The 24,783-nt window shown below is 39.9% G+C and overlaps 1 protein-coding gene across 9 annotated transcripts in view; it reads left to right on the plus strand.

The window, feature by feature from the left end:
- Pam (peptidylglycine alpha-amidating monooxygenase) overlaps positions 1 to 24,783 on the plus strand; it is a 256,160-nt gene that overhangs the window by 130,859 nt on the left and 100,518 nt on the right. For all 9 annotated transcript variants that reach the window (XM_051190860.1, XM_051190861.1, XM_051190863.1 and 6 more), the window contains exons 4-5: positions 9,395 to 9,452; positions 19,348 to 19,435. In XM_051190860.1, the coding sequence (XP_051046817.1) occupies positions 9,395 to 9,452; positions 19,348 to 19,435 (146 nt within the window). The remainder of the gene's footprint in view (positions 1 to 9,394; positions 9,453 to 19,347; positions 19,436 to 24,783) is intronic.

The raw sequence follows: 24,783 nt of genomic DNA on the forward strand, positions 1-24,783 counted from the left end.
AGTTTCTGTCTCATAAATACCTACCCCTCTTGAAACAGAGACCCAAGTGCAATTCTACTACTTTTAAAATCTTGATGTACCCCATTATACTGAAAAGCATGAAAGGGTGGAAAGTTTCTGAGTGCCATCTCCTTCACCAAGAAAATACCTTTCCCACCATTGGCTCATTCATGTTTGTGATTCCCGAAGAGCTCTTGCCAGGAATGTCATTTCCATTGAGATCTTGGCATTGAGAAACTGTCACCATCAGCCACTGTGAGACTATAGTCTAAAAATAAAAACACCATTCTATAATGAAGCAACTTAAGGATAAAATCCACTAAAATCTGATTCTGTATAAAATGCTAATGAGGGGCATCTATGAGACAAATTTCAATTTGGCCTTTCTTAAACCATGAGTTCATAGATACCAACGAGGATTAAATGTTCAGATGTCAGCAAATAATTTTAGAGCACCCAGTGTTTTCCATGCATTCTAAATACTGCTATTTGGTGAGATTGGTGCCAAAGTATTACATTCTAGGCTGGCATAGCTGTCCAGAGTTGGCAGGGTAGACCTAGGCATAATGATGAGGATGAGTATAGTCTTAAAGGATCACGTCAGATGGCCTCACATTAACTCTTTGCCGTGGCTCTCACTTCCATATAAAATGAAATAAGGTGAGTGAGACTTCATGGAAAAATGACATACTAAAATCACTTCTGCAACAAAGCTCTCCCCACTCCTGTGTGTGTGTCTGTGCCCCATCCCCGTGTGTGTGTGTGTGTGTGTGTGTGTGTGTGTGTGTGTGTGTGTATGTGTGTGTGAATACCGACCTTGAAGGCTTCCATCACTCATGGTCCTTGGTTGTGGAGGCAGTCTCTCACTGAGCGTGGAGTTTACTGGTTTGGCTGACTGGCTGTCTATCATGCTCCAGGAGTGCACTTGTCTCTGTCTCCTGTTCAGGCTCCAGCGCTGGGACTATAGACATTTGCCACCATAGGTGGATTTTTGTGGGTGCTGAAGATCCAAACTCAGCTCCTCATTCTGTAGAGCCAGCGCTTCAGCACAGGAGCTACCGTTCTAGCCATCTTCACTTAGGAATTTTAGATTCTAACTGGAAAGAAAGCAACTGGAGTGTAATGCTTTTGCTTCCTCTTATTCTTTGAATGTTGCTCCTTTGCTCCGGTTCTCTTTATACTAGGGTGAGATGGAGGGAATACATTCCTCCAGTCAAGTCAGCATCAGTGTTTTAGTCAGGGAATCTATTGCTATGATAAAACACCATGACCACAAGTAACTTGGATATCGCATGGGAAGTAAGATTCACTGGGACAGTCTACGGGAATGGGCGTGTCAGTGCAATGGGTGCTGGCCAGGTGGATATGTCAGTACACTTGGGGAGGAAAGGGTTTGTTTTATCTTACACTTTGGAGTCAGCCCTTGGTCCCAGGAAATTAGAATAAGAACTCAAGGTAGGAACCTGGCAGCAGCAATTGAAGAAGCCATGGGAAAAGGCTGCTGACTCATCGGTTCCTCCAGGTTTGCGCAGCCCGTTTTCTTAGAGCATTCAGGACCACCAGTCCAAGTGTAATACTACCCAGAGTGAGCTGGGCCCTCCCTCAGCAATCACCAACCGATCTGCTGAGGTCATTTTTTCAACGGAGACTCCATCATCTAAAATGACTAGCATGTGTCAACTTGACATAAAAACTATCCAGCACAATCAGTTTCTTATGAACATATATATTCAAGTCACTTTGGAAAACAGCGACTTTATTCCTTTTCCAATTGGGGTTACATGTGGTAGTCAAAGTACTCTAAAGATACTAAACTGATAGTAGGTATTCTAGTTTACATTGGTATAGATGCATCCCATAATTATCCAAAGTAAAAAGGGTGATTAAAAGGAAGGGGCCCTGTACGGCCCAGTCCAGGTAGAATACCCTGAGAATCTGAGAGCAGCTGCTTCCAATCCTACAGTCCAGAGCCAGAGCCAGGGGCTCTGATGCCCAAGTACAATAAATTACATCCCAGCTAGAAGCAGAAGAAAAGACACCAATTTATCTTTTGTCTTCTTTTGTTCTTTCTGAGTCCCTAATTGATAGACTGAGGCTTTGTCGTGTTCTGCAAGATTACCTCCATGATCACACACATGTCGCCTCCTCGCCCAATATTACATAAGTTTAATATAAAATAAACCAAAAATATAAATTAAAGGAAGAAACTGAGCAATTATTTCCCAAGGGTTTTCTTTTCCTCGTAATGAAATTTCTTGTCAGAGAACCCTGGCCTCCTTAGGTTCTTTCCCTGTATTGCACCGAGAGATGCCCCAGATGCCCTGGGGTTCTCATGATCTCTCTCTGTGAAAAACATGTAGAGCTTTGTGGATCCTTAATGGTTTGGGCTGGACATGGTGTGTGCATGACTAGGAGCTGGTTAACAGGTTATGACCCACTTTCTGAGTAGCTACTTATTCTGAAGCACAAAACCAGTTTCTATTACGAAATGGTTCAACTTTCACTGGGTATTATTTTTCATTGTGTCTGTTTATGGTGTACATCATGATGTTTCGGCACACACACACACACACACACACACACACACACCATTAAGCAATTTATACCCTACCTTCCTTCTTTGTCTCATTATTTTCGATAGTTCTGGTCATTTAGCAACAGATAACTATGGTAAGTTACCAGAAACCATACTGTACACAACAGATTATTCTTCCAGAGACCAGACAACTGCAAAGCCAGACAAACTGAGCCATATTATCTATTTGGAAACCTATTTTGGTCACTGGATTCTCTAGTCTTCTCCGTAAAGCTAGTCTGGGGAATCCTTCCTGCCTGCACAATAAAGTAATATTATCCAATCAAGATCAAATCATAGCATTCAACACTAGAATGTGAATGGTACCTTTGGTTTCCCAAAACAAAAATTACTGGTTTTATGTCAACAGCTTCCACATGTAATAGTATACAGCTGGTTTTGTTTGTCCCATAATAATTTAAGTGAGCAGTTGGCTTTATTAGCCTGATTTTCCATAAAAAACTATTGCATCTCTTTTTTTTTTTTTTTAGGACAAAATAAAAACAAAGACTATTACTTCTTACAGTAATGACCACGACTGAACCACTGTGTGTATAAGAACTCATGGTTAAAGATACAGGAATAGAATATCACAGGAGTTCCTAAGCAATAAGGTGCCCACCTTGTATTTCTAGCATACTGTTTTTTTAAGTTATGCTTTTTCTGTATAGTTCCCCATAGCTGCAGTAGAGATGCATCATCATTTATCATATTTCTCTTGACTCCGAGTTGGCTGATATACCAAAACAGATAGCACTGCAAAATGTTACTATGTAGATTCTGGTAATTTCTCCCTCTTGCATATCTGAGCCTCATGCTAGCCGTTGGAATTTGCAGGACTTTGCACACAGTCCCCTGGCGCCAAGCTCTGAGTACAGTATTCTTCCCACAGAGTGGAAGTGAGCATTGGTGATGATGTTATATGGAAAATTCTGAGGGGTGGTGCTGGCAGTTAGGGCTGAGGTATAGTGGCATCCGCCCCAGGAGTGTGTGCTGGAATGAAAAGACTATTCCAGTGGGCAGTAAAGTGCTAGGTTTGTGTTTTCCAGAGGTATTAGTGAGAAACATTGGTTTGAGTTATGAATATGCGTTCAAATAACTTTACTTTGCAGAAACAAAATGGTGACAGTTGAACAGCTGTGAGCCTGCTCTAATTCACTGTATTCCATCGCCAGGCATTTATGAAATATTTGCAGGTGATATTGGGAGTTTAGGGGACTTGGACTAAAGCTTCTTTTTAAATTTTTATGTGTCTTTGATTTCCTTATGGCTTCCATTAACCAGGCAAAAAATTGAAGTGTTACAGAACTGATAATATTTTTCAAATATGATACGTCTGAAATTACCCTTTTAATTTCTCTTTTCACTGTTCGTCTGTTTTTGTTTTCATTTTGAAACATGGTGCCAGGCTGGCCTCAAACTTTAGTGATCTGACTGCTGGGATAAAGGCATGTGTCCACCACACCTAGCTTCTCTTTTCATATTGTAAAGAAGAGTGCTTTTAGTGGTCTAGATATGAATTTTATTTTACCAAGACTAGATAATTGTTTTTCTTGCAATCAAGTTATTCATCTTCCTCAGTTTCAGTTTTCCATCTTGAAAGAAATTCTGACTTTACCCTACCTACCTGATGGTGTTATCTTGGTAAATGGCTGAGATGGAAAACTCTCAAATGAAACAATAGACCCAATAAAAGTTTTCCCCTTTACAAAGCGTCATAGGCTAAATTCTGACAGAGTCTATAAAATATTTGAAATTTGTATTGCCTTTGTATGTGTGTGTCTGTGTGCCTGTGCGCCTGGTGTGGGCGTGTGTGTACTGTGCTGAACTTATGAAAGTCAGAGCAGTATTTGGCAGTCTCTCCCACCGTGAGGAACATTCTGGACTTGAACTCAAGCTGTCAGGATTAACACCAAGCCCCTTTCCCCACTGAGCCACTACTTTGACCTTAATCATTTGAGATTATTTTTAATACTGTTGACCAGTAAAGACTGTAAGGTCAAGATATTGTTTAAAAACAGTGTTCTTGGTGTTCATCACTGTTGTTGTTTTTTAAAGCATAATCGGCTTTCTTGGCCGTATCAGTGGTATAATAGTCTATTACAGGTCAGATATGATGTTCTTTGTTCACTTGTTTATATATTGTGAGGAAGGGCCTTGCTCTACTGTTCATTTCGGCTGTTCCAGAAATCTCCAAACAGCCCAGAAGGGCCTCGCGCTCTTGGCAGCTCTCCTGTCTCCAGGGTGGTGGTGCTGACCTTATGAGTGAGAGCCCCCACACCCCTGCTCTCTCTCTCTGTTTAATACTGTGCTCCCTCTTTTCTTGGCACACTTGCCATCAGCGGGCATGCTGTTTCGTGAAAAGCTGCTTGGCCACTGCATCGATCGTAGTTAATACATGAAGACATATAACTCTGACATTTAAGGCAGATTATTTCTTACAGCATGGGATTTCACTTTTAAGTATATGCATTATTGGAGACATACTACAACATTGATGTGTTTCAGAGAAAAAAAATTATAGGCACCAACATAAATTTTCCAGCGTTTGGAATATACCATTTTCTAAAAAGTTACATCACAGGAATGAAAAAAAAAACCTATTCATTTACTTAAAACTATTCATTTACTTATGAAGAAATTTAATTTTATTTGAATATACAATTTAGTCTTTTTAAAAAAGTTGAGTCATGAGATTTTTTTAAGGGCTAATCACAGTCACCGATTTAAATAGATTAAAATTTAATACAATGAAAGTGACAAGAGCTAGAGCTCATTATCTCTGATGCTCTTCAGGCAGAAACTAGAAAGGCTATTAACCCTATTCCAACATTAACTACTTGGGTGGCCTTTGTGGGTCAGCACAGTATCTGTTGAGAGAGAGAGAGAGAGAGAGAGAGTCACTATCTGTGAATCTACTCACAATGCACTTATGAGGATAAAATGAATAGAGTTGTAAAGAATATGCACACTCATTTGTTGCCATCCTCAAGGCCCACGAGTCATCCTTTGCCATTTGTCTGTCCAGTTGCATCCTTAAAGTGGTGCCGTCTTCACGTAGGCTTTAGACTCTTCCCACAGTTCTAAGGACCATATCGTGGTAACAAAATATTCCAAACCCCGCTGCCCTGCTCCTTTACAGCTCTTTCCCTCGTTTTATTGAACTGTGTGCTTTTCAGAGCTTTCAGCTGAAGGCGAATAATTGATTCACTATACTATGCTTTTAAATGTGCTCAATTTTAGGGAAGAGCCGTATATTCTTTCCTCCATACAGAAATGATTCTTTATCTCGAAAGTGGGGCATAAGTGAATCACATAACAGACTACGATGGTTCAGGGTTTGCATTGCTGCTGGGTTCGTTACAGACTTTGCTCTCCCAAAATAATTGAGTAAGAAGCTCATCTTCTCACTACTTCAGTTTGCTCATCTCTCCCTCCCCTCCCCTATCTCTCTTCCCCTCTTTCTATCTCTCCTTCCTCTCCTCTGTCTCCCCTTCCTCTCCTGTATCTCTCCTTCCCCTCTTTCTTCCCCCATACTTTCATTTCCATTCCTGTCTTTATCTTCTTGTGATTGACTTTAGTAGCCTAGGATGTAACCAGCTGAAATGTACACATTTTCATGGCAAAAGGGTTTATAATCTAAAAATGTAAATTCATAAGAGAAAGGCATTCCCAACTTTTTCTGATTTTAAATCCAGCACCTGATTAGAGCAGTAAATCACAGCATGGATCTAATATTGACAGCAGTTTTTATATCTGATATAAACAGCAAAATATATATATATATGTATACATACACACATATATGTTACATATACATGTATATGTAACATATATGTGTGTATGTATACATATATATAAAATCTTCATGCATTTAATTTTTGCTTCTAGTTTTTATCAAGCATATCAGGTTGCACAATTTGATGTGCCCATTTAGCTCAATAACTTTCCTATTCCAGCAGTAACTTGAACCGGATTACAACAAAAAATTAAAACCAGCAGTTTTTCCAAATCAAAAGGAATTTTGGCTTCATTTGTATTTCATCCCAATCTTTTGGAGTTTTGGTTAATAAATGCATGCTTAACTACTTTAATGTGCTCTTGGTGTTGTATTTGCTTTTAATCTGTTACCTGTCACATTGCTTTGATTATCTGTGATCTGTTAGATGAGCTGTGTTCTGATCCCAGCTGATGTACTTGTGGGTTTCTGAGGCCTGACAGGAGTTCAAGTGAGAAGACTAGATTTTATTCAGTCAGGACTTTTGCTTAGGGAAGCTTATCCACTGTGAACGAAATGAAGCTTGCTAGGACCAAAGGGAGGCAACCTTTTACATTTGGGGTGTGCTGACGATTATGTAAAGGGTTTGCCTGTGTGTGTAGGACGCCTGGATTTGCTAACTGGCAGGTCAGGGAGGAGAAATGGGCTTTTGGTATGTTTACTACAGGCTGCCTTAGTGTGGGCCAGAGCAGGGCACTGGGTGCTGAGCAGCACTCCTTGAACTTGGCAAGAACATTTGACACAGTAGATCTACATCTTCAGCGGCACAAGACGAAAGTAAAATTGGAACCTTTGCAAAGTAATCTTTGTTTGTGAGTGAAGCACGCATCTTAAAAGATGGCGGTGTCATCCCAGAGGTGCAGTGTTTAGCTATGAAACGTGTTGGTGTTTTATTGAGTCTCTTGTACGTCTTTCTATGGAGATGACAGAAAAAATTGACTTGAACTTAGAATCTCAAGTCTTCCTTCATTCCTTCCTTCTTTCCTTCATTTCTTCTTTTCTTTTCTTTTTTCTTTTGAGAGAAAGAAAACATTATTTGGCTTACACTTCCAGGTCATGCTTCATCACTGAGGAAGGTAATGATGAGAACTCAAGCAGAAACCAGGGAAGAACACGGTTTCCTGGCAAGGGGGAATTGCATGATTATATTGGACGGTGACACGTCTGTAAGAGACTGGCTTGCTTGGTGCTTGATTTGGAAGGGGCCCAGACTCCTGTGGATGGCACTGCCCCTAGGCAGGAGGGCGTAGGCTGAAAGCTAAGAGGGTGTCAGGCAGAGCATCTAAAGTTTTCAAGGACTAAAGCCACACATAGTTGAAAAGAGGGCTCCAGAGAGCATGGCTCGAATGTCTTTGCAGAGCTGTTAAACCTTGGATTGCCTCAGTTTCCCTGTCTGTAAGCTGGGGATAGTAATAGTTCCTATGATGTAGCAGTGTATTTTGAGGCTGAAAGATGTCAAATATGAAAGATGGTGACACACAGTAAGAACTCCATGAATGTCATTATTTTCCTTGCGAGGTTTAAAGTGGAGTAACCATGTCCGTCTACCCTGTTGGATCGCTTTAAATAGTACAATGGAAGGAAAACACGAATCTCATGCTTCATATACAATAAGTATAGTTCTAGAAATAGCAGCAGTGGTTATAGGAGTCACAAAAATATAGGTTCTAAATTTCTTATAGCCCATTATGTTTAAATATAAAAGAGTATCAGGTTTTTTACTTTTAAAATATTTATGAATAATTTTACACAGGGCTGTTTGTTCATGGTTTGAAGATGTTTAGACACTATTTTGTCTGCCTATCTTCTAGGTCCTATATACAAAGTTCATTGTTACAGCCTTTTTGTGACTCAGTCTCCTTGTGCAACTTGTAGAACTTCACCACACATTTTCTAAAAGAGATTTGAAGAAGTGAAGAAACCATTTATTTTCTCAATTGAGAAAGAATGTTATAAAGAAAAGTAGTAATAGTAACAAGGACTGGATCATGTCCTTGTAATTTTTCAAATTTTACGATGCTTGTTTTGTGTATCCCAACCTCTTTGTTTCCTGGGATAGAGGCTAAAAAATTAGGTTAAATGCATGGTTTGTAGCTGCTAACTGTACGTTTAGAGACGCTCCGATAATCTGCATCTACGTTGCTGGGGTGTGTTGATTCTAGCACTTTGCAACAGTAATGTATGAAGTATGAATTATTAACTTAGTGCAGCTACCCCTGTATCATCAACCATAACACACACTTCACTGCATACAGATTTCCAGCTGGGTCTTCTTCATAGGCCTGCTGTCTTCAAGTTCAAGCTTTTATTACTCACTTTCTCTTGTGTCTTTTCCTTAACTTGTTGTTTGGAGACAAGGTCTTGCTATAATGTGCAGGCTGGTTTGAATTTCTGGGCTCAGTCCCCCTGACTGGTTTCCAGAGTAGGTGGAACTGTATGCATGCATTGGCACACTTGGATTACTGGAGAGTTTAGTGCTACTGTACAAGAAGAGGGCCCATTTCCATAAAGGAACAATTACTGGGAAAGGAAGGCTATTTTGAGATTATGTTGATTTCTCCAATAAATGACATGGAAATTTAAAATAAGAAAATAACCATATGCAATGCTATACCTAAAACCAACCTTTGCTATTAATATTTGTGGCCATTAGTGTTTGTGGCATATATAAGATGATAAAGGGAATTATTTAATTTCACAAATAGTGAAAATGATCAGAACTGCCTCTTGCTGTTTTCAAATCAGACGTGTATTCCATAGTTTTAGAAAAGCATCTAAATGCCTTTTAACTGTGACCATATTAGAAATATCACTCACGATGATGACCCTTGTAAACAGGTCTCAAAATTGTTTATGAAAGCAGCATAAAACATTTTAGTATCGCTAAGTTACCGAGACTCAGCTTTTCTCCTAACATGTTGCATTCTCTCCTCGCTGGAGAACTACCCCTCCAGTCTTGCAGGCCTTGGATTTAATAGTTAACATCTCAGTCTTCTTCTTAGTCGTTTAAAACGGATTTTGTATGTTTCTCTTCTTAACAGTCGGACACATACTTCTGCATGTCCATGCGTCTGCCTGTGGATGAGGAAGCCTTCGTGAGTAAGTATCCTTTGGATAGTGGGGGACGGGAGAACAGCGATTTGAAATCAGTAAACGCTTCTCTTGGGTGCTTACGAGTGTATTAATCTTCTGCTGTCAGTTTCCAAAATGCATTCATCATGCCTAATGCGAAAAGAAACTGCAGGCAGCCGCTGGAGACCAGATTACAGACTGTATCCGGAGAGAGTCAGGAGTGTGGTAGCTAAGGGGTTGTGTGCAGATGTCAGTGGTCACCGGGGCTGTGTGGTCCCATTTGTACAGTATTGGCTTTCTGTCTGTAGCTGGATTCTTAGTCCCCCTGCACTCAACAAAGCTGTTTATATGATGGTTCTGTTATGAATAGACTATACTCAGGATCGACATTGGAAAGTGTTATATTTTACCCACCAGACAGGTGAGTAGACAAAATAGAAAGGAAAGAGGAAGAGAGGGCAGAAAGCAAAGAGAGGAGAGAGAGCGAGGAAGAGAGGACGGGAGGGGGAGGCTATTGGTACTGTAGGCTAAGGAGACTTAAATGACAGGTCCTTCCCAGATGTGTCTTTTAGTCATCTAGGGGAAGTGGCAAAGCACCATCTGTCTCTACCTACCTCGTTTAAATTTAAGAATCCCTTATGACAGACTTTTGCTATTTAGGGAAGACGTGTGATTGACAAATTATTCGTGTTCTTTATTTATTTATTTTTTTCCTTTTTGTTTTCTGCTTTTCTTCTCTGGCTTAAAATGTTGATGTTGGGAAAGTTAACAGTAATGAGAGTTGTGCTATGGTCCCATGCAACTAATTTTCAAGTAGGCTGCCTGAAATGGCTATTATGTGACTAGTAAAATGTGTGCAGTGTAGCCATGGGGCAGTCAGAGAATGAATTTTCATGAGGTGCTTCCCGAAGGAATGTCCATTATAGACCTGCAAAGCCAGAAAGATTTGCATGTAGTTTTTTTTTTTTTTCTCTGCACTCTGGCTGCAGTAAGGATGACAGAATGCTACCTATAACAACACCCTCTGTACAGAACTGCTCAGTAGTTAATCTCCGTGGACGAGAATAGCCCGTTGACAGGCTGAACATTGCCTGAAGTGTTTTGGGTGTTGTAGTTGGACATGACCCAGAACAGGCTAGGAAAGCCAGTGTTCCCCAAGGCTAAACAGAGTAACTTTAAAAACAACAACAACAAAAAAAAAAAAATGTAAGGTCCTAATTATAAGTTTTTGGGGTTTTTTTGTTTTGTTTGTTTGTTTGTTTCTTTCTTTTTTTTTTTTTTTTTTGAGTAACCACAAATTTAACTTAAAATCTATTTATTCATATCCTTGTGTTTAGCAGCCTGGAGAGAGAAATATTTACCTATAAAATGGATGTTTTTCACTGGTATTATGTCTTCTCTGTTTATTCCTCCCATTTCACACTTGCTTTACAGAGAAGGCCGCCCTGCACACCTGTGTAAACACAGTTGTCATAGGTCACAGCAGTATTAAGGGTTTCTTTCACATTAACATTTTTTTTTTGGAGGTTGTAAGAAATGTGTGGTTTCAGGGTTGGTCATTCTAAGAACTATAAATATGCCCTGGAATGTGTTACTGCTGTCGTAATATTAATGTGTTTAGTTTCACATAGCTTAAACTTGTGAAGTACAAGTAAATATATTCAGTCAAGCAATTGAATACTCATGGCGAACATACGAGGCTCTGTGCTAGAACCAGAGAGCTAACATTTCTTTATTTTTGTAGGCATCTCTCTTCTAAGATTAAACCACTTCCAGCTGCAAGGCCATCACACAGTCTCCTAGGATCCTAACATTTTTTTTAGCATTTCTTCCTTTTTTACTGCTGGAAGGATCACATGCATGCTACAGATCTTCTTTCCCCTTCAGTGTGAGTCTCTTTGGGGGGCTGCTCAGCAGGTAGCCTGTCAGCAGCATTCATTAGTGGCCACATTCAAAGTATGCAATGGAAAGGCAAGTGATAACACCAACCTCCCATTTCTACACAGGCAGATGTAGTAGAAGGAACTGGGTACCAACCCTGCATGTTGGACAGGTGACTGGATGAACCTTAGAGTCCCAATGTAGACGTTGTGGTTGTGTGTTGGCTAGACCTAACCTGTCCCAAGGAAGTCTGATGAGAGATAATCTCTGTACTTTCTTGTGCCTTGTTCCATTTTCAATCTCAAAATGCATCTCTTCTGATAAGTAAGATCTGCTAAGGCCCCTTTTTAAGACTAGGTTGGATTTTCTTATTTAATTTTCTTTTTAAAAAATACGGGTTATAGCAGCTCTGTTAGCTCTTTCCTTTCTTAGGATGCATGGCTCCTAAGAACAACACCCTCTCCATGCATGTGTACCCCACATAAGCATATGTATATTCTCATACAATAAATTCATAATTCTTAGGGCTTGTGTTTTTGTGACTTATTTCACTCACATTTAAAAATACACATAATTACTATTGAGAAATACCATGTCCGTCATTATGAAATGAATTACATCTACAATGTAGCTTTAGACTCATACTGAAATAATAAATTAGAATTAAAATGGGCATTTATTCTAGTGATGATGTGAAATTTTATATTTGGACAAAATTAGAACTTTTCCTAGATCATTGCTGTTGTTTATATCAAGAAGTCAGAGACATGCATGGATAGAGTTGAGATGAAATCTGCATTTGACCACTGAGCTATGGTGCTGTCTGCAAGGTGTTTTACAGACGCTCAGAGAAATCGGCTGTGACAGCCGCTCACTCAGCCAAGAAATTTGACTGTCATCTTCATCCACTTGCTTTCCCTCACATGGATGACCAGTAAATAAATGTGTCTTTTCCTTGGTGAGTGGTGGCAGTTCCCTACCATCAGATAACCCTGCATAAATGAGGTAAACATAGGTGAATTTAGAAACAAATGGAATTAATTTAATCTTCTCTTTTTCTTGGGACTTTGGACTGATTCTCAAGCAGCTATTACAGAACTTACAGAATTGCACTTTTGGAATAGAATAGAATACGTCCAAGTGTGACTGTTCTTAGACAGCAGTTATGCTGAGGTGAAAACTACAGAAATGGTCGATTTTAATGGTGCTGTAGAGCCACCAGATACTGTGCCAGCAATGCCCAAGGTCTAGCAAGGCGCAGTGTCTTGATGCACATCTTATGGCTTGGACAGTAGTAAACAGAAATGTGTGTGCCCACATGGGTCATTATGACCTTCCTGATTCCAAACAGGTAATGGGATATCTTTTCTTACTAGAATTTTATCCAGCACAAAAGGCACAGCCTTGTGGCTCACAGGTGACCAGTGAGAGCTTCCCAGCAGGCACCATCAGGAACTCTCCCAGTTTGTTATTGGTGTTTAGTGAAAGCTACTGTTGCTAATACAAAGCGGATGATGCAAGTGCTCTCCAGTGAGTGGACAGACCTCATTTCCTCAATTATTCTCATGAAGGAAACATTGTGACTGAATATTTTCTCACAGTTTTGAATGTCCTCAATTCTTTAGCCACATAGCAGCCATGTTTCGGACATGACTATGCCAAGTAGTTCCTACACTTTGCTCAGCTAATAAAGAAGTGTAAGAGCAGAAGTAGGAACCATTTGATTATATTTTACATCTACGTGTAGGGATGTCTTCAATTAGATACAATAGAATAGTCTGCCTGGGGAAATCCCCAAGAGGAAAGAGTTTGTGCTAGGACTGAAAACTTGTCCTATTTGCATGTAGACAGGGGTGAGGAGTATCACGGGGGTTACCCACTGAGCACAACTATCTTCAAGTGGTTAAAAGTGAGTTCCAGCTAGACTACTGCCTTCCAATGCCAGCTCCACCGTGTCAGGCTGCATGATGAGGGACAGCTGACCACACTGCTCTCTTCAAGACACATCTGTTTGTACGGAAGACAAACCTCACTCATAGTGCTTTTACGACAGTAGTTCTCACCCTTCCTAATGCTGCAACCTTTTAATACAGTTCCTCCTGTTGTGGTGACCTCCCAGCCATAAAATTGTCTTTGTTGCTACTTGGACGACTAATATGTGACCTCTGTGGAAAGGTCGTTTGATACCCCCTCCCTTGGCTCCAGACCCACAGGTTGAGAAGTAATGGGTGCCTGGCAAGGGTCCCACATGATGAATGTTGCTGGCAGCTGTAGCAGCTGGGGGAGCTGCGTTGTCTTACAGAGTACAGAGTAGTCTGATGTAGGGAGTGGCCCAATATTATGAGTGACCTTAAAAGGCTAGAACAGGAACACAGTTTTCGTTTTGCAGGAAATGAATGTGGGACCACTAAAAGGCTAGCATGCAAGAATGCAACTTAGTGATGCTTACTAATATCATTTTCTGTCTTACAGCTTGGCTGATAAAATCTATTTATTGATTCTTTAGTTCATTCTCCCATTAACCATTAAAGGCAATTTAGAAAGGCCTGTCATCTGGAAGTTTAATTCCTTCTTTATACTGGACTTCCGTTGTTCCTTCATCAGGATTATTCCATTTGCAATTTATGGTCAATGATTTTCTTGGTTAATTCTCCAACAGCAGCTGATAGTCCTCATAAACTATGGTACAGAATTTGTTGTAAAGTGTCCATCATTGTCCTTCTCAGTAAGAGTTAATGACAATTCTCTATTAATTACTGCTTAAATATCTTAAGTGAGAAGCTCCTTTAGTGCAAGGCTGCCCTGTGTTATGGGGCAGCTGGCAGAAGATCACCAAAGGTCTGTTTCAAAGGTCTGTCTCAGCCTTCTAACACACTGGCACACAACTGTAGTGCCGAGATCTTTGCAGCTGTGGTTTTTTTCTCAGCTGCAATATTATGAGCATTAAGTTTCATCACATCCTACAATTCAGAGCAAACCATCCTCAGTTCCCTACAACAGTTTTGAAGTATAATCTTTATTTTGTCGTTTTGAGGAAATGCTTATGGGAGTAATATTAAGACCTGGGGGCTTTCTTTTTCAATAATCTCATATTATTCAGTTTCTTAGGCTGTACAGCTCCCCAGTTCTATTGAACATGGCCTGAATCACTGGAATATTAACATGATTTATCATTTTTTAATATTTTTTCCTTTTTTTTTTAATTTGAGGAGGCAGATGCCATTGTGTATGTGTGGAGGTCAAAGGGCAGCTTCTGGAAGTTCTCTTTTTACCATATGGGTTCAAGGGCTCAAACTCAATTTGTCAGGCTTGATAGAAAATGCTTCTGGCTGCTGCTCTGGTACACCTACTCTTTATTGTAGAGATTTAGTCTAAAGAGACTCCATATGTTTTCTGGCTACTGATCATCCAGAAAAAAAAAAAAATGACATGATCTAGTACACAGCTTTAGGAATCTCTTCATAGGGCAATTAGGAAAGCTTAATTTTTATCTTCAAATATTCAAGGAAACCTTTTTTTAACTCTGTAAAGTTAAAAGATGAAGGCAATGTGAAATTGGCCAAAAGTAGTTCACCAAAAGCTGAGTGTACATACACAGTAGAATATAGTTAGATTAGCTACTAAAGCATGGCTTTGATAGGCAAACCTTCTACCACTAGGCTAAACCCAAACCTATATGATTTTAACAAACTCTCTGGGTAATTCTGAAGTATAGCACAGCCTGAGAAGTACTATTGAAGAAAATTATTAGAAAGCCTCTGGTAATATCCATAGTATACTAAAGCCATTTTTTTTTATTCCAAATCATTCCATTGGGAAGAAATAGAGACTTAGGAACAGGTATCCCAACAGGTTTACACACACACACACACACACACACACACACACACGTTCCATAGGTAAATAAATATCCAAGGTTGGCGGTTTTCCTCGAAAGCATAACCTTAACAAAATCGGGTAACGTAGCCATTCTGATTTGGAACAGCGTTGTTTATATGTGCGTTGATATCTTCCAGGCCGGTGCTTCCTCCACTAAACTGAGTGTGCTGTGCACAGAGTTTCCACATCATGAGTTTGATGCATCCAATTTGACATGTAGGCCTAGAGTTGGAAATCTGCTTGGGAAGGAAAATGGAGATAGAACCAGGTGTTCAATGAAAATTTCTCCCAGGTTCCAGTATTAGAAATGTATATGGCCCTGGTTGCAGTCTGGTGCTAACTAAAAGAAGCCATAAATCCCGAGAACTTCATGCAGTTAGAACAGACTTTGCTTAGAACTCCAGAAACAGAACTCATTGTCTGTCTGTCTTCTTAATGTTCTTCCCACACATGCTGTTGTCTTTCAGTTTGGTTGACATCACCCTTTAGGGAGCCCTCCTACCTGCGCATTTCCCTGTCACCGTTTTTTCTTCCACTGATGTCTGAGTTACTACTCAGACGTCTTTTTCCTACAGAGATTTTCGCTCCCGGGGATTACCTGTACAATTTCCCTGCTCATAGACATCAAGTGATCTTCTCTGTTAGCATCATTTCAAAGTAAAGCCACTACTATCATATAGCCCACCTGGAGGACGGATGGCAGTTGCTATCTAATCAGCTATAATACTCTCTTCCACTCTCAGAGGCTGTGTTCGCATCGATCTGTCACACTTCCCGGGCTTTGTTTATTCTGCCTGCTGGCACAGTACACTCGCGTGGCAATTTTTTTCTTTATTGCCTCCCTCCTCTTTTCCCCTGGCATCCTTCCTTTCTTCGGCATATGACAGGACACCTGGGAATGAGGGGGAAAGGAATGCCTTCTCTGAAGATAAGATGGTATTTTTGTAAACTTCGTTTTTGTTCTGTTGAGATCTCCAGAATCATGTGTATGCCTTCTGCTCAGTGGACGTTCATCCTGTGCACAAGGACTGGAATCTCGGTATTTCTATAGAAAGTAGGAGTGAAATCAGCCCAGGAAATGAACCTGTCAGACTCTCTTTGCTCATTTGTTGCCTTTAAATGGGGTTTTCTAAGCACGACATTATTGTAAGTCATCTGCTGTTTGCTTTAGATTTACATTTCAATATGACTTTCTTTGGCTGGAGGTATTTTTCATTTCAGTTTCCAATGAACTGCAGTTTGAGCTATAATTATAAAAATACTTAGATATATTTTTCATTAGGATAGGAAAAAAACATTTTTCACCTTGTATCCATAACTTTTTTAACATTTAAATTACATCTCGGATTTCTGGATGAATATATGACTTGGGAAGAACAAGATTTTGGAGGGGTGGTTTTTTTTTTTAATTCGTTTGAATATAAATTTTATGTGTGGGAGCTGCGGAATTTTTTTTGTCACTGCTTAATAATGGATCTTTCTCATTTTAGAAGTAAAGTCGTACTTGTATCTAGTAAAGGTTTGATGTACAGAAAATAAGCTGGACTTAAGACAGTGTGACAGAATGAGTTTTTAAAACAGACGGTGAGAGAATTTGCCCTTTACTGAACAGAGGGTGTCAGAAGGTCCTCAAGTTGAAGTACACGCCTAGGCCTTCATCCTCCCTCTGTTTATAAAAAGCCACGACGAGACTTACCATTGCCTTTACGAGTGATCCTGCTCAACTGAATCTGTTTTTTAAAATTACTGGTGTCTCACCTTTTTCTCCCAAAACAAAGGGTTCTTGCATCGTTCCTCAGCAGCGGGCTCACGGCATTAACATAAAACAGTTCAACTGATGTTTTCTGAAGGGACCCTGACAATTCAGGGCTCTCTTTGTCCCTTTGTCCCAAGCCTTGCCTAAGGTCCCTGCTTCTGTCTACCCCACAGCTGTTATTTCATCTGTAAGTGACTTCCAAATGGAGTGACTTCTCTCCATCCCCCCCCCCCCCGCCCTCAAGAGGCACAGTTCCAACTCTGCTGATCATGTCCCCTCGATATTTGACTGATGCCTGAATCTCAAATTGCTGGGGGCTAAAAGTTTCATTCCTGAAATAAACTACACTTAGTTCTGTTGGTTTGTTACCCAAAGTCTAGCCTTGATTCAATGGTAGGAAAACTATCTACCCCCTAATAAGACAATTTAAGGGGATGAAATCAACACAGGTTGTACAAGGGACACAGGTTCTCACAGTTACATTTTTATTTTTTGAAGGGAGGATAAGTCCCTACAAAAGGTAGGGGCTGGAGAATTGAGTTGGCAGTGAAGAGTGCTGACTGCTCTTTCAGAAGACCTAAGTTCTGTTCACAGCACCCACCTCTACATCTGCTTCCAAGGGATCTCACACCCTCTCCTGGCCTTTGTAGGCACCTGAAAACACATGGCGTATGTTCATACAGACACATACAAATACAAATAAAAATAGACAGTTTTAAAAGTAGGCATGTCCATAGAGTGATATAAACAACTTAAGGATTGTGAAACATAGAGTTACTGATTATATGTCACGCCAAAATAAATTTAAGTGGATAAAAGGCAAATACATGGCAAGTGCTTATACCTCAGAACTTTTATGGAGTTGCTTCTGACAGAAACAGTTCCAGAGAGGTCTCTGGGAAGATTCTGGAAGGAAGGCAGGAAGCATTGTCTTCCCTGTGTGACGGCACCAGAGAGGTCCCTGGGAAGATTCTGGAAGGAAGGCAGGAAGCATTGTCTTCCCTGTGTGACGGCACCCAGCAAAGGCAGACGCCCTTTCCCGCCTTTGCTCCTCCTACTCACAAACTATGCTGCGTTTCTATGAATTACGAGCTGTTGCAACTTTCAGTTTGTTCTTTCCATCCAAAGCAGCTTCCATCTCCCGGTTCCATTGTGTTCTTTGTTTAGAGACAACAGAGCCTTGGGTTATAGTAAGTCAGAGTTCTAGGAAGCCTCTTTGTTAGCTGTTGAAATGGAGGAACGAAAGCCCCAAGATTTTGCTTTCAAGCTTTAAATTTTCATTTTCAGTGCAGTACACAAAAGGTGTGTGTTTTCCTGTGAGAACTGTCAGGGTGGCACAGAGAACGTGTCCTGTGCTTTCTGACAGTGCCACAGTCTGGTACAGAATGTTCTTATTTGATAAATATGCCTCAGCATGTATTTTAGCAACAAATGGTGCTTTATAAATTCTGTTTAGGAAACAGACAAAAAATGGGCAAAAGGTACCTTAAGACACACTTGATATTAGACAGCTTAGCGTGTTTGTTTGAACTGGTCACACATAACTGCTGCTGCTTTATCACAGGTAGCATTTTCAGTGAGGACAAAGGGACCCAATCCCTTCTGTGAATGGGAGCCGAAGTTCAGTATCATTCAGTGACAAGTGCACTGGGAAAAATATGTGTGCATTCTGTATCGGTTTTTGCTTATTGTAGTATCTTCCACTCTGATTTTGGGAGAAGAAGAGAAACGGCATTACATAAGTGTCTATTCTTTTAACAAGTGAAGGTTCACCTCGGAGAGAATTTTATTTGCATATCTTTATAAAGATACATCTGCACATATATTTTTGTTCGGGGGGAAGTCTTTCTCTCTTTCGGTATGTGTTGTTGCATGTACTCAATGACTGCTGTTGTAGACGTGGTGTGGATATGCTGTGAATCCTTTTGCTCATGTTTTGACTGCTCACTCTGGCTTCTGCTTTGCTGCACCGTTGTGCAATGTTTCTGGTACACAGAGCTCTGCCTAGAGTGGGAAGGAAATAGATTGTGAATAAATAGCCTGGAGCATTCACATTATACCCACATAATACACTCACCACAATAAAAGGGACTGTTCATTTTTAAGTGTGTGTGTGTGTGTGTGTGTGTTCCCACGCGCGCATGCACATGTGCTAATAGCTGTCTTCTCTAGCCTGTTAATTACTATTTTCTTTTTAATGTGCAATAGTTTGCTATATTCCTGCATCAAATTGTTAACTCATCCTCATCTTAAAGAATATGAAATATCAGAGCATTTTATCATTGATGCATCAAAATGTCGGTTCTTATATAGACATCCAAGCTGTTCAAAGATGTAGGCTCTTATAATGGTGCCACACAAATCTATAACTTGTACTCATGTTCATGTGTCCTTTCCTCATGACAGTTGACTTCAAGCCTCGTGCCAGCATGGACACTGTCCATCATATGCTACTTTTTGGATGCAACATGCCTTCGTCCACTGGAAGTTATTGGTAAGGATTGATGGGCTCACAGTAGAATACCTGTGCTTTCCAGGGGAGGGCCTAGGCGCTACCCCACTGACTTGACATATTTCAGTGATCCCTCATGGAAAGCCTCACCCTCCCTGGGGAGTGGATGAAGGATAGGATTGGGGATCGATGCAGGGCATGGGAGGATGGAAAGGGAGAGGGAACTGGGCTTGATATATATATATATATATGAATGTATGTATGTATGTATGTATGTATGTATGTATATATACACACACACATATATATGAATGATTGTTTCTAACTAAAATTAAATTTATTAATAAAAATATAATAATTTATCAAGAAAAAAGAATAGCTGTGCTTTCTAGTAATACCAAGTTGTAAAGGATTTGGGTAAGGATTTTACGGTTGAATAACATGTAAGTAACATGGCTTATTGGCATCATGTGGTTATCATAATTATTTGGTCACTCTTTGACGCTGATTCAGTGTCTCCACAAAGCATCTAAATTGAGATTGATACTTTGATACCAGCTTTTGTGTAGTTCATGTGTCCACCCAAAAACATGGCAAATCTGTCATTGATTCTTTTATCCTATACACTGTGCTACATAATCTGTATGCATCATTTCATTTGTCCTAATTTCTGTGCAAAGCAAGTGTTTTTACCCAAACTTCACAGACAAGAAGCTGGAATGTCAGGTTTACTAACTTATTCAAGGAATCAGTTGGCTGGAGTGCACACAAACCTTAAAATGTCTGATTCCAAAGTCCAAATCTTTTCAATTTGACTATACTGTGTCCTGTTTGTTTAAATAGTTATTGCAGTTTTAGGAATGATTTTAATTGCTCTGGTGAGTCTTTCTCCTGTGCCATCATTAATCCATAAACCATTATTAAGTAACTGTTATAGAATGGTAGTAGATGATGTGGGGGGAGTTTTACATAATTAGCGCTAATTATGTCTTGAACTTTTCTGTTTCATTTTGTTCTTTGGTGTTTATTGAAGATCTGCGAAATCTGAAAATACCAATGCATTCTAAGCCTCCTATCTTTTTTTTCACTGACAGTCAGAATCACTGTTAAATATTTAGCAGTCCAGAATGATTGCCCATTTTGTTGTGCACCGAGGAGAAGCAGTTTGTTTTGCCATCCTGCTCCTACACAATCATGTAAACCAATAGACCTTTCTCGGTGTATACTAGCATTCATTAGTCTGATGCGAGGCTTGCAATAACTGCTTTCTAGTCGCCTTTATAATAAACAACTGTAATATGTATTTGGAACTACAATTAGTGGAAATCTCCATGGACCAAGTGCCATCATAGCATTTGTTAATAGGCTTAAGTTATTTGATGTAATGGCATATCACATAGGAACCAAACTCATGTGACTAGGTTTATGTTAAAAAAAAAATGGAAACAGAAAATCACATCACAGTTAATACTTTTTGATAGCAGCATTATTGTTTTATCTCTTTAGAAAATTTGTGTGTGTGTGTGTGTGTGTGTGTGTGTGTGTGAATACAATTCCACATTTAAAGATTATTCTATAACAGTCTTTCCTGAATCTTGCTCTATGGATCACACCCTTTGCTTTGTGTGCTTTGAAAACATCCCCTCTGTAATCAGCAGTGTATTCTTTTAGATTAGAATTCGTGAAATAGCTAGAAAGAATGTGAGCTCTTCCTATGTGCTTTGGCTTCACCTTGCCAGGGAGGAGTGATGCCATGTTGATTCTAATTGTTAAAAGTTTCTATAAGACGCAAGTTCTCTGTTTGCTGTTCTCATTGCCAGAAGCAATCACAGTTTTGTTTTTTTTTGGGGGGGGGTTCTTTCAATATTTATTGGTTTTTCTTAAATGTGCTATTTTGAAACTGTGTATATAAAATATACTGTTTACGACTTCTAGATTTGGTTGGGGAACGTGTGTTAAGAAAGTATCAGTGAATGTGGAATTGTGTGGTGACTGCCCTGTGTATTTTGCTTGCTAAAATTTGTATCTGAAAGGCAGCAGGAAAGAATGAAAAGGCAGTAAGCACATGGCTGGATGCCCTGTGGAGACCTCTTAGCTTATTTGGTTTATGGATTTTAGATGCATGTTATCATAAAACGCCCTTTATGCAAAAGTTCCTTCATGCCGTAAGTATGCACTGCATGCATTCTGTGAATCAACCAAGAAAGGTGAGACCCCACAGGAGCTGGAGACGGCTGTGTGAGCTGAGCGAGGTTGACTCACCTAGAGCACGCGTCTGCTTGGCTTTGTTGATGTGACTCATGGCTGAGTAATTAGGATTTTATATAACACAGAATCTGTATCAATTTAGATGTGGTTCAAAACATCTGCCTGGTAGTTCTCATTCCCATTTCATCTATAGATTTGTAATAATTGGCTGTGTCGCCAAAAAAAAAAAAAAAAAAAAAAAAAAAAAACGAGGAAAATAATTGATGCTGTCATCCATCTTCATTTTACCAAGCCCCACAGTCTTCACTTAACATTTGAAAGTAGGCAGGGCAGGGGAGTGTCACAATATGCAAAGTAGAAGACATGCATTAAGTAAAACTGCCCTACTCACGTTGACTTTACAGCCTAGCCTTGCATTCCATTTAAAGTTGATATAGATTATTTTCTCGCCGATATCTGGCAAGCTCCATTCCCATCTTGAAAAAAAAAAAATTAGAATCCGTGGCATTTAGTGGGCTGAACCTTTTGGTTGCTTCAAGGGACCTTGTACCTCCCACCCCCACTGCCTTGCAGGCTCAGCCCTGGAGATAAATCTGTGATGTTTTCCTAGCATTTGCCTTCCATCCCTCCCACCTGGATCACACTAATAACAACAATTCCGTGTTCTTTTCTGAAATCTGGGCAATGAGATTTACCATATTCGTTTTAAATTGCAAGTCCATTACCCAACTCTTCTAAGATAGAAAGCTTTTAAGCACTCTCCAGCGCTAACATATTTTTTTTGTCAGTGTATATCTCCACTGAGTTTTGATACTTAATGTCAATAACTAGTTTATGCTCCAGAAAAATCTTCAAGGAACACAAAGCTATTTTTACAAAATGTAAACACCTAATGAGATGTGTGTGTCTGTGGTGTGTGTGTCTGTCTGTCTGTCTCTGTGTGTCTGTCTGTCTGTGTCTGTGTGTATATTACAGTCAAGCTTGTTTTCTGTGTGCTAGTGTGCTAGTGAGGTCCTGTTCTGCCCTTCCCTCCCCAATGTCTTTCTCACACGAGGTTTTGTTTTCACTGCGAGCTCATTGGCAAATGTGCCTTTAATATAGACAGCATTTTCCTCGGGAATTATGAAGTTATAATTCACCCTCTGTCTTCAGGCAGCACTTTTAATACGAAGGCAAAGAGCTGTTGTGATGTTTCACAGTGGAGCTGCCCTCCTTTGCTCTTTGTAATTGCCTCTTTCTACTGTTCATTAAAATATATTTACAGTTATATTAAGTTTACATGAAAATAGTAGACACAGCATGAAGCAGTTTTCATTATGTAGTCATTTTAATTTTAAAGTTTTTTCCCCCTTCCACACGCATTCTAGTCTTTTGTGTCTCGTTCCAAATTAGCAGCTCACACTGCTAATGTGTCTAGTTAATTATATGCATGTGCGCTTAAATTGCATACATTGATGAGAACCTTTTAATATACTGTGGGGTGGTCTCTTTATAGTTAGAGGGGGGCCCGATGCTCAATTCCAAATTAGCACACCTCTGGAGGATGCAAATAGGGACCAGCTGATGGAAAAGCAGCCTCTCTGATGACCCATGTAAAGAAGGCAGAAGTACCTGTCACATATAACCTAATACCTCCAGTTGCCCGCTGCTAGTGCAGAAGACAATTAGCCACATCTAGGGACCAATGGGGAGGAATGGTAGAAGACAGACGGGAGCAAAACGTGCCCGTAGTATAAGCCTAGACAAGTGCTCTGCTACTGGCCACACCTCCAGTCCCTCCTTTAGGGATAAAAAGGAAATGTAGATTATAAACACTGGTGCATTTAAATGTACAGATATCTCCTAATAAACTGGTAACTATATAGGTGAAAAATGAAATTTCCATTGTTATATTCTATGAACGCATTATTGCATCTTTATTTTCAAGCTAGTAATTTAGTCAATAAGTAGTCGTCCACTGATAGTTTCAAGAGTTGAAAAGAAATCATGGTTTTTATTTAAGTAAGTTCCTTGGCTTTTGGAGTACTGTATTTTAAAGATTTATTTATGTTTATTTTATGTGGTGTGCCTGTGTTCACCGACACGCATGCATGTATTCCATGCTTATGCATGAGGCCCAGAAAGCCAGAAGACAGTGTTGGATTCCCTGGGACTGGTGTTACAGAGGCTTGTGAGGTGCCATGTAGGCAATAGGAACCAAACTGAGGTCCTTTGCAAGAACAGGATGTACTCTTTAACTGGCAAGCCATCTCTGCATCTTAGAGTACATTTTTTGTTTTAATGTGTGATTGTAGGGTTCTGCAATATCTGTTCTGTTGAGTGCAGAATATGGTGATGTGGTGATTAAACAACGTAAGGCAAACTAAGATTTTTGTCTTCAAAATATTAAGTAAATCAGGGCACTAATGTAGAGAACTGTGACTAGAGATGATAATTGTATACAGTGTACTTCAAGAAGGTAGAGGGTTGCTTCAAAAGTCTGATAAATGTTTTGAATGTTCCAGGGGATATTATGTGCAACCCAACTTAAACATCAAGTATTGCACAGTACTCTGCTAATATGGACACTTTTATGTCATCTGCGCATCTGTTAAATTGCCTCTGTGCCCCAACCCACCAACATACTAGTCTGAGTTAGGGGGCTTTCAGTGACCAGACTCCTTGGTTGTCTGTGCATAACTAAAACTACTTTTGGTTCTTATAATTAATTTTTAAACTATTCCTAGTGATGCTTACAACCAACTCATCTTTAAAATTCAAAGAGGGCTTCTACAAGTTGTTTGATATTTTTTTAAAAGGAGAGTCCCAGCTGGCTAAAGGAGGCCGTTTCCAGCTGTTCTAACTTAGCATCATTCTCCAGCTAAAGTTGTAGAGTGCTTTACCATCCTCTGAAGTATTAGCTTAAATCCCTTTCAACTACTTCTATTTATTAACCGCCTGCTGTGTCTTTTTAAATGCCACCATCTCCACAGGATTGTAGATGCTGATGAGAGAAAGGAACAAAAGTAGCTAGAAAACATATATGCCTGGATGTAACACACTCTGCTTGGTTGCTCATTTGAATGTCCTTTTATCTTAGTGATGCTAGCTAAGGCCACAGTTCTGCTGCTTGCCTCCCCATCATAACGGCTGGCTGTTTGAGAGGAGGATTTGCCTACATTGCCTTTTCCAGCTTTCCAGCA

Source organism: Phodopus roborovskii, unplaced genomic scaffold (genome assembly GCF_943737965.1).
Source record: "Phodopus roborovskii unplaced genomic scaffold, PHOROB, whole genome shotgun sequence".
Taxonomy (NCBI): Eukaryota; Metazoa; Chordata; class Mammalia; order Rodentia; family Cricetidae; genus Phodopus; species Phodopus roborovskii.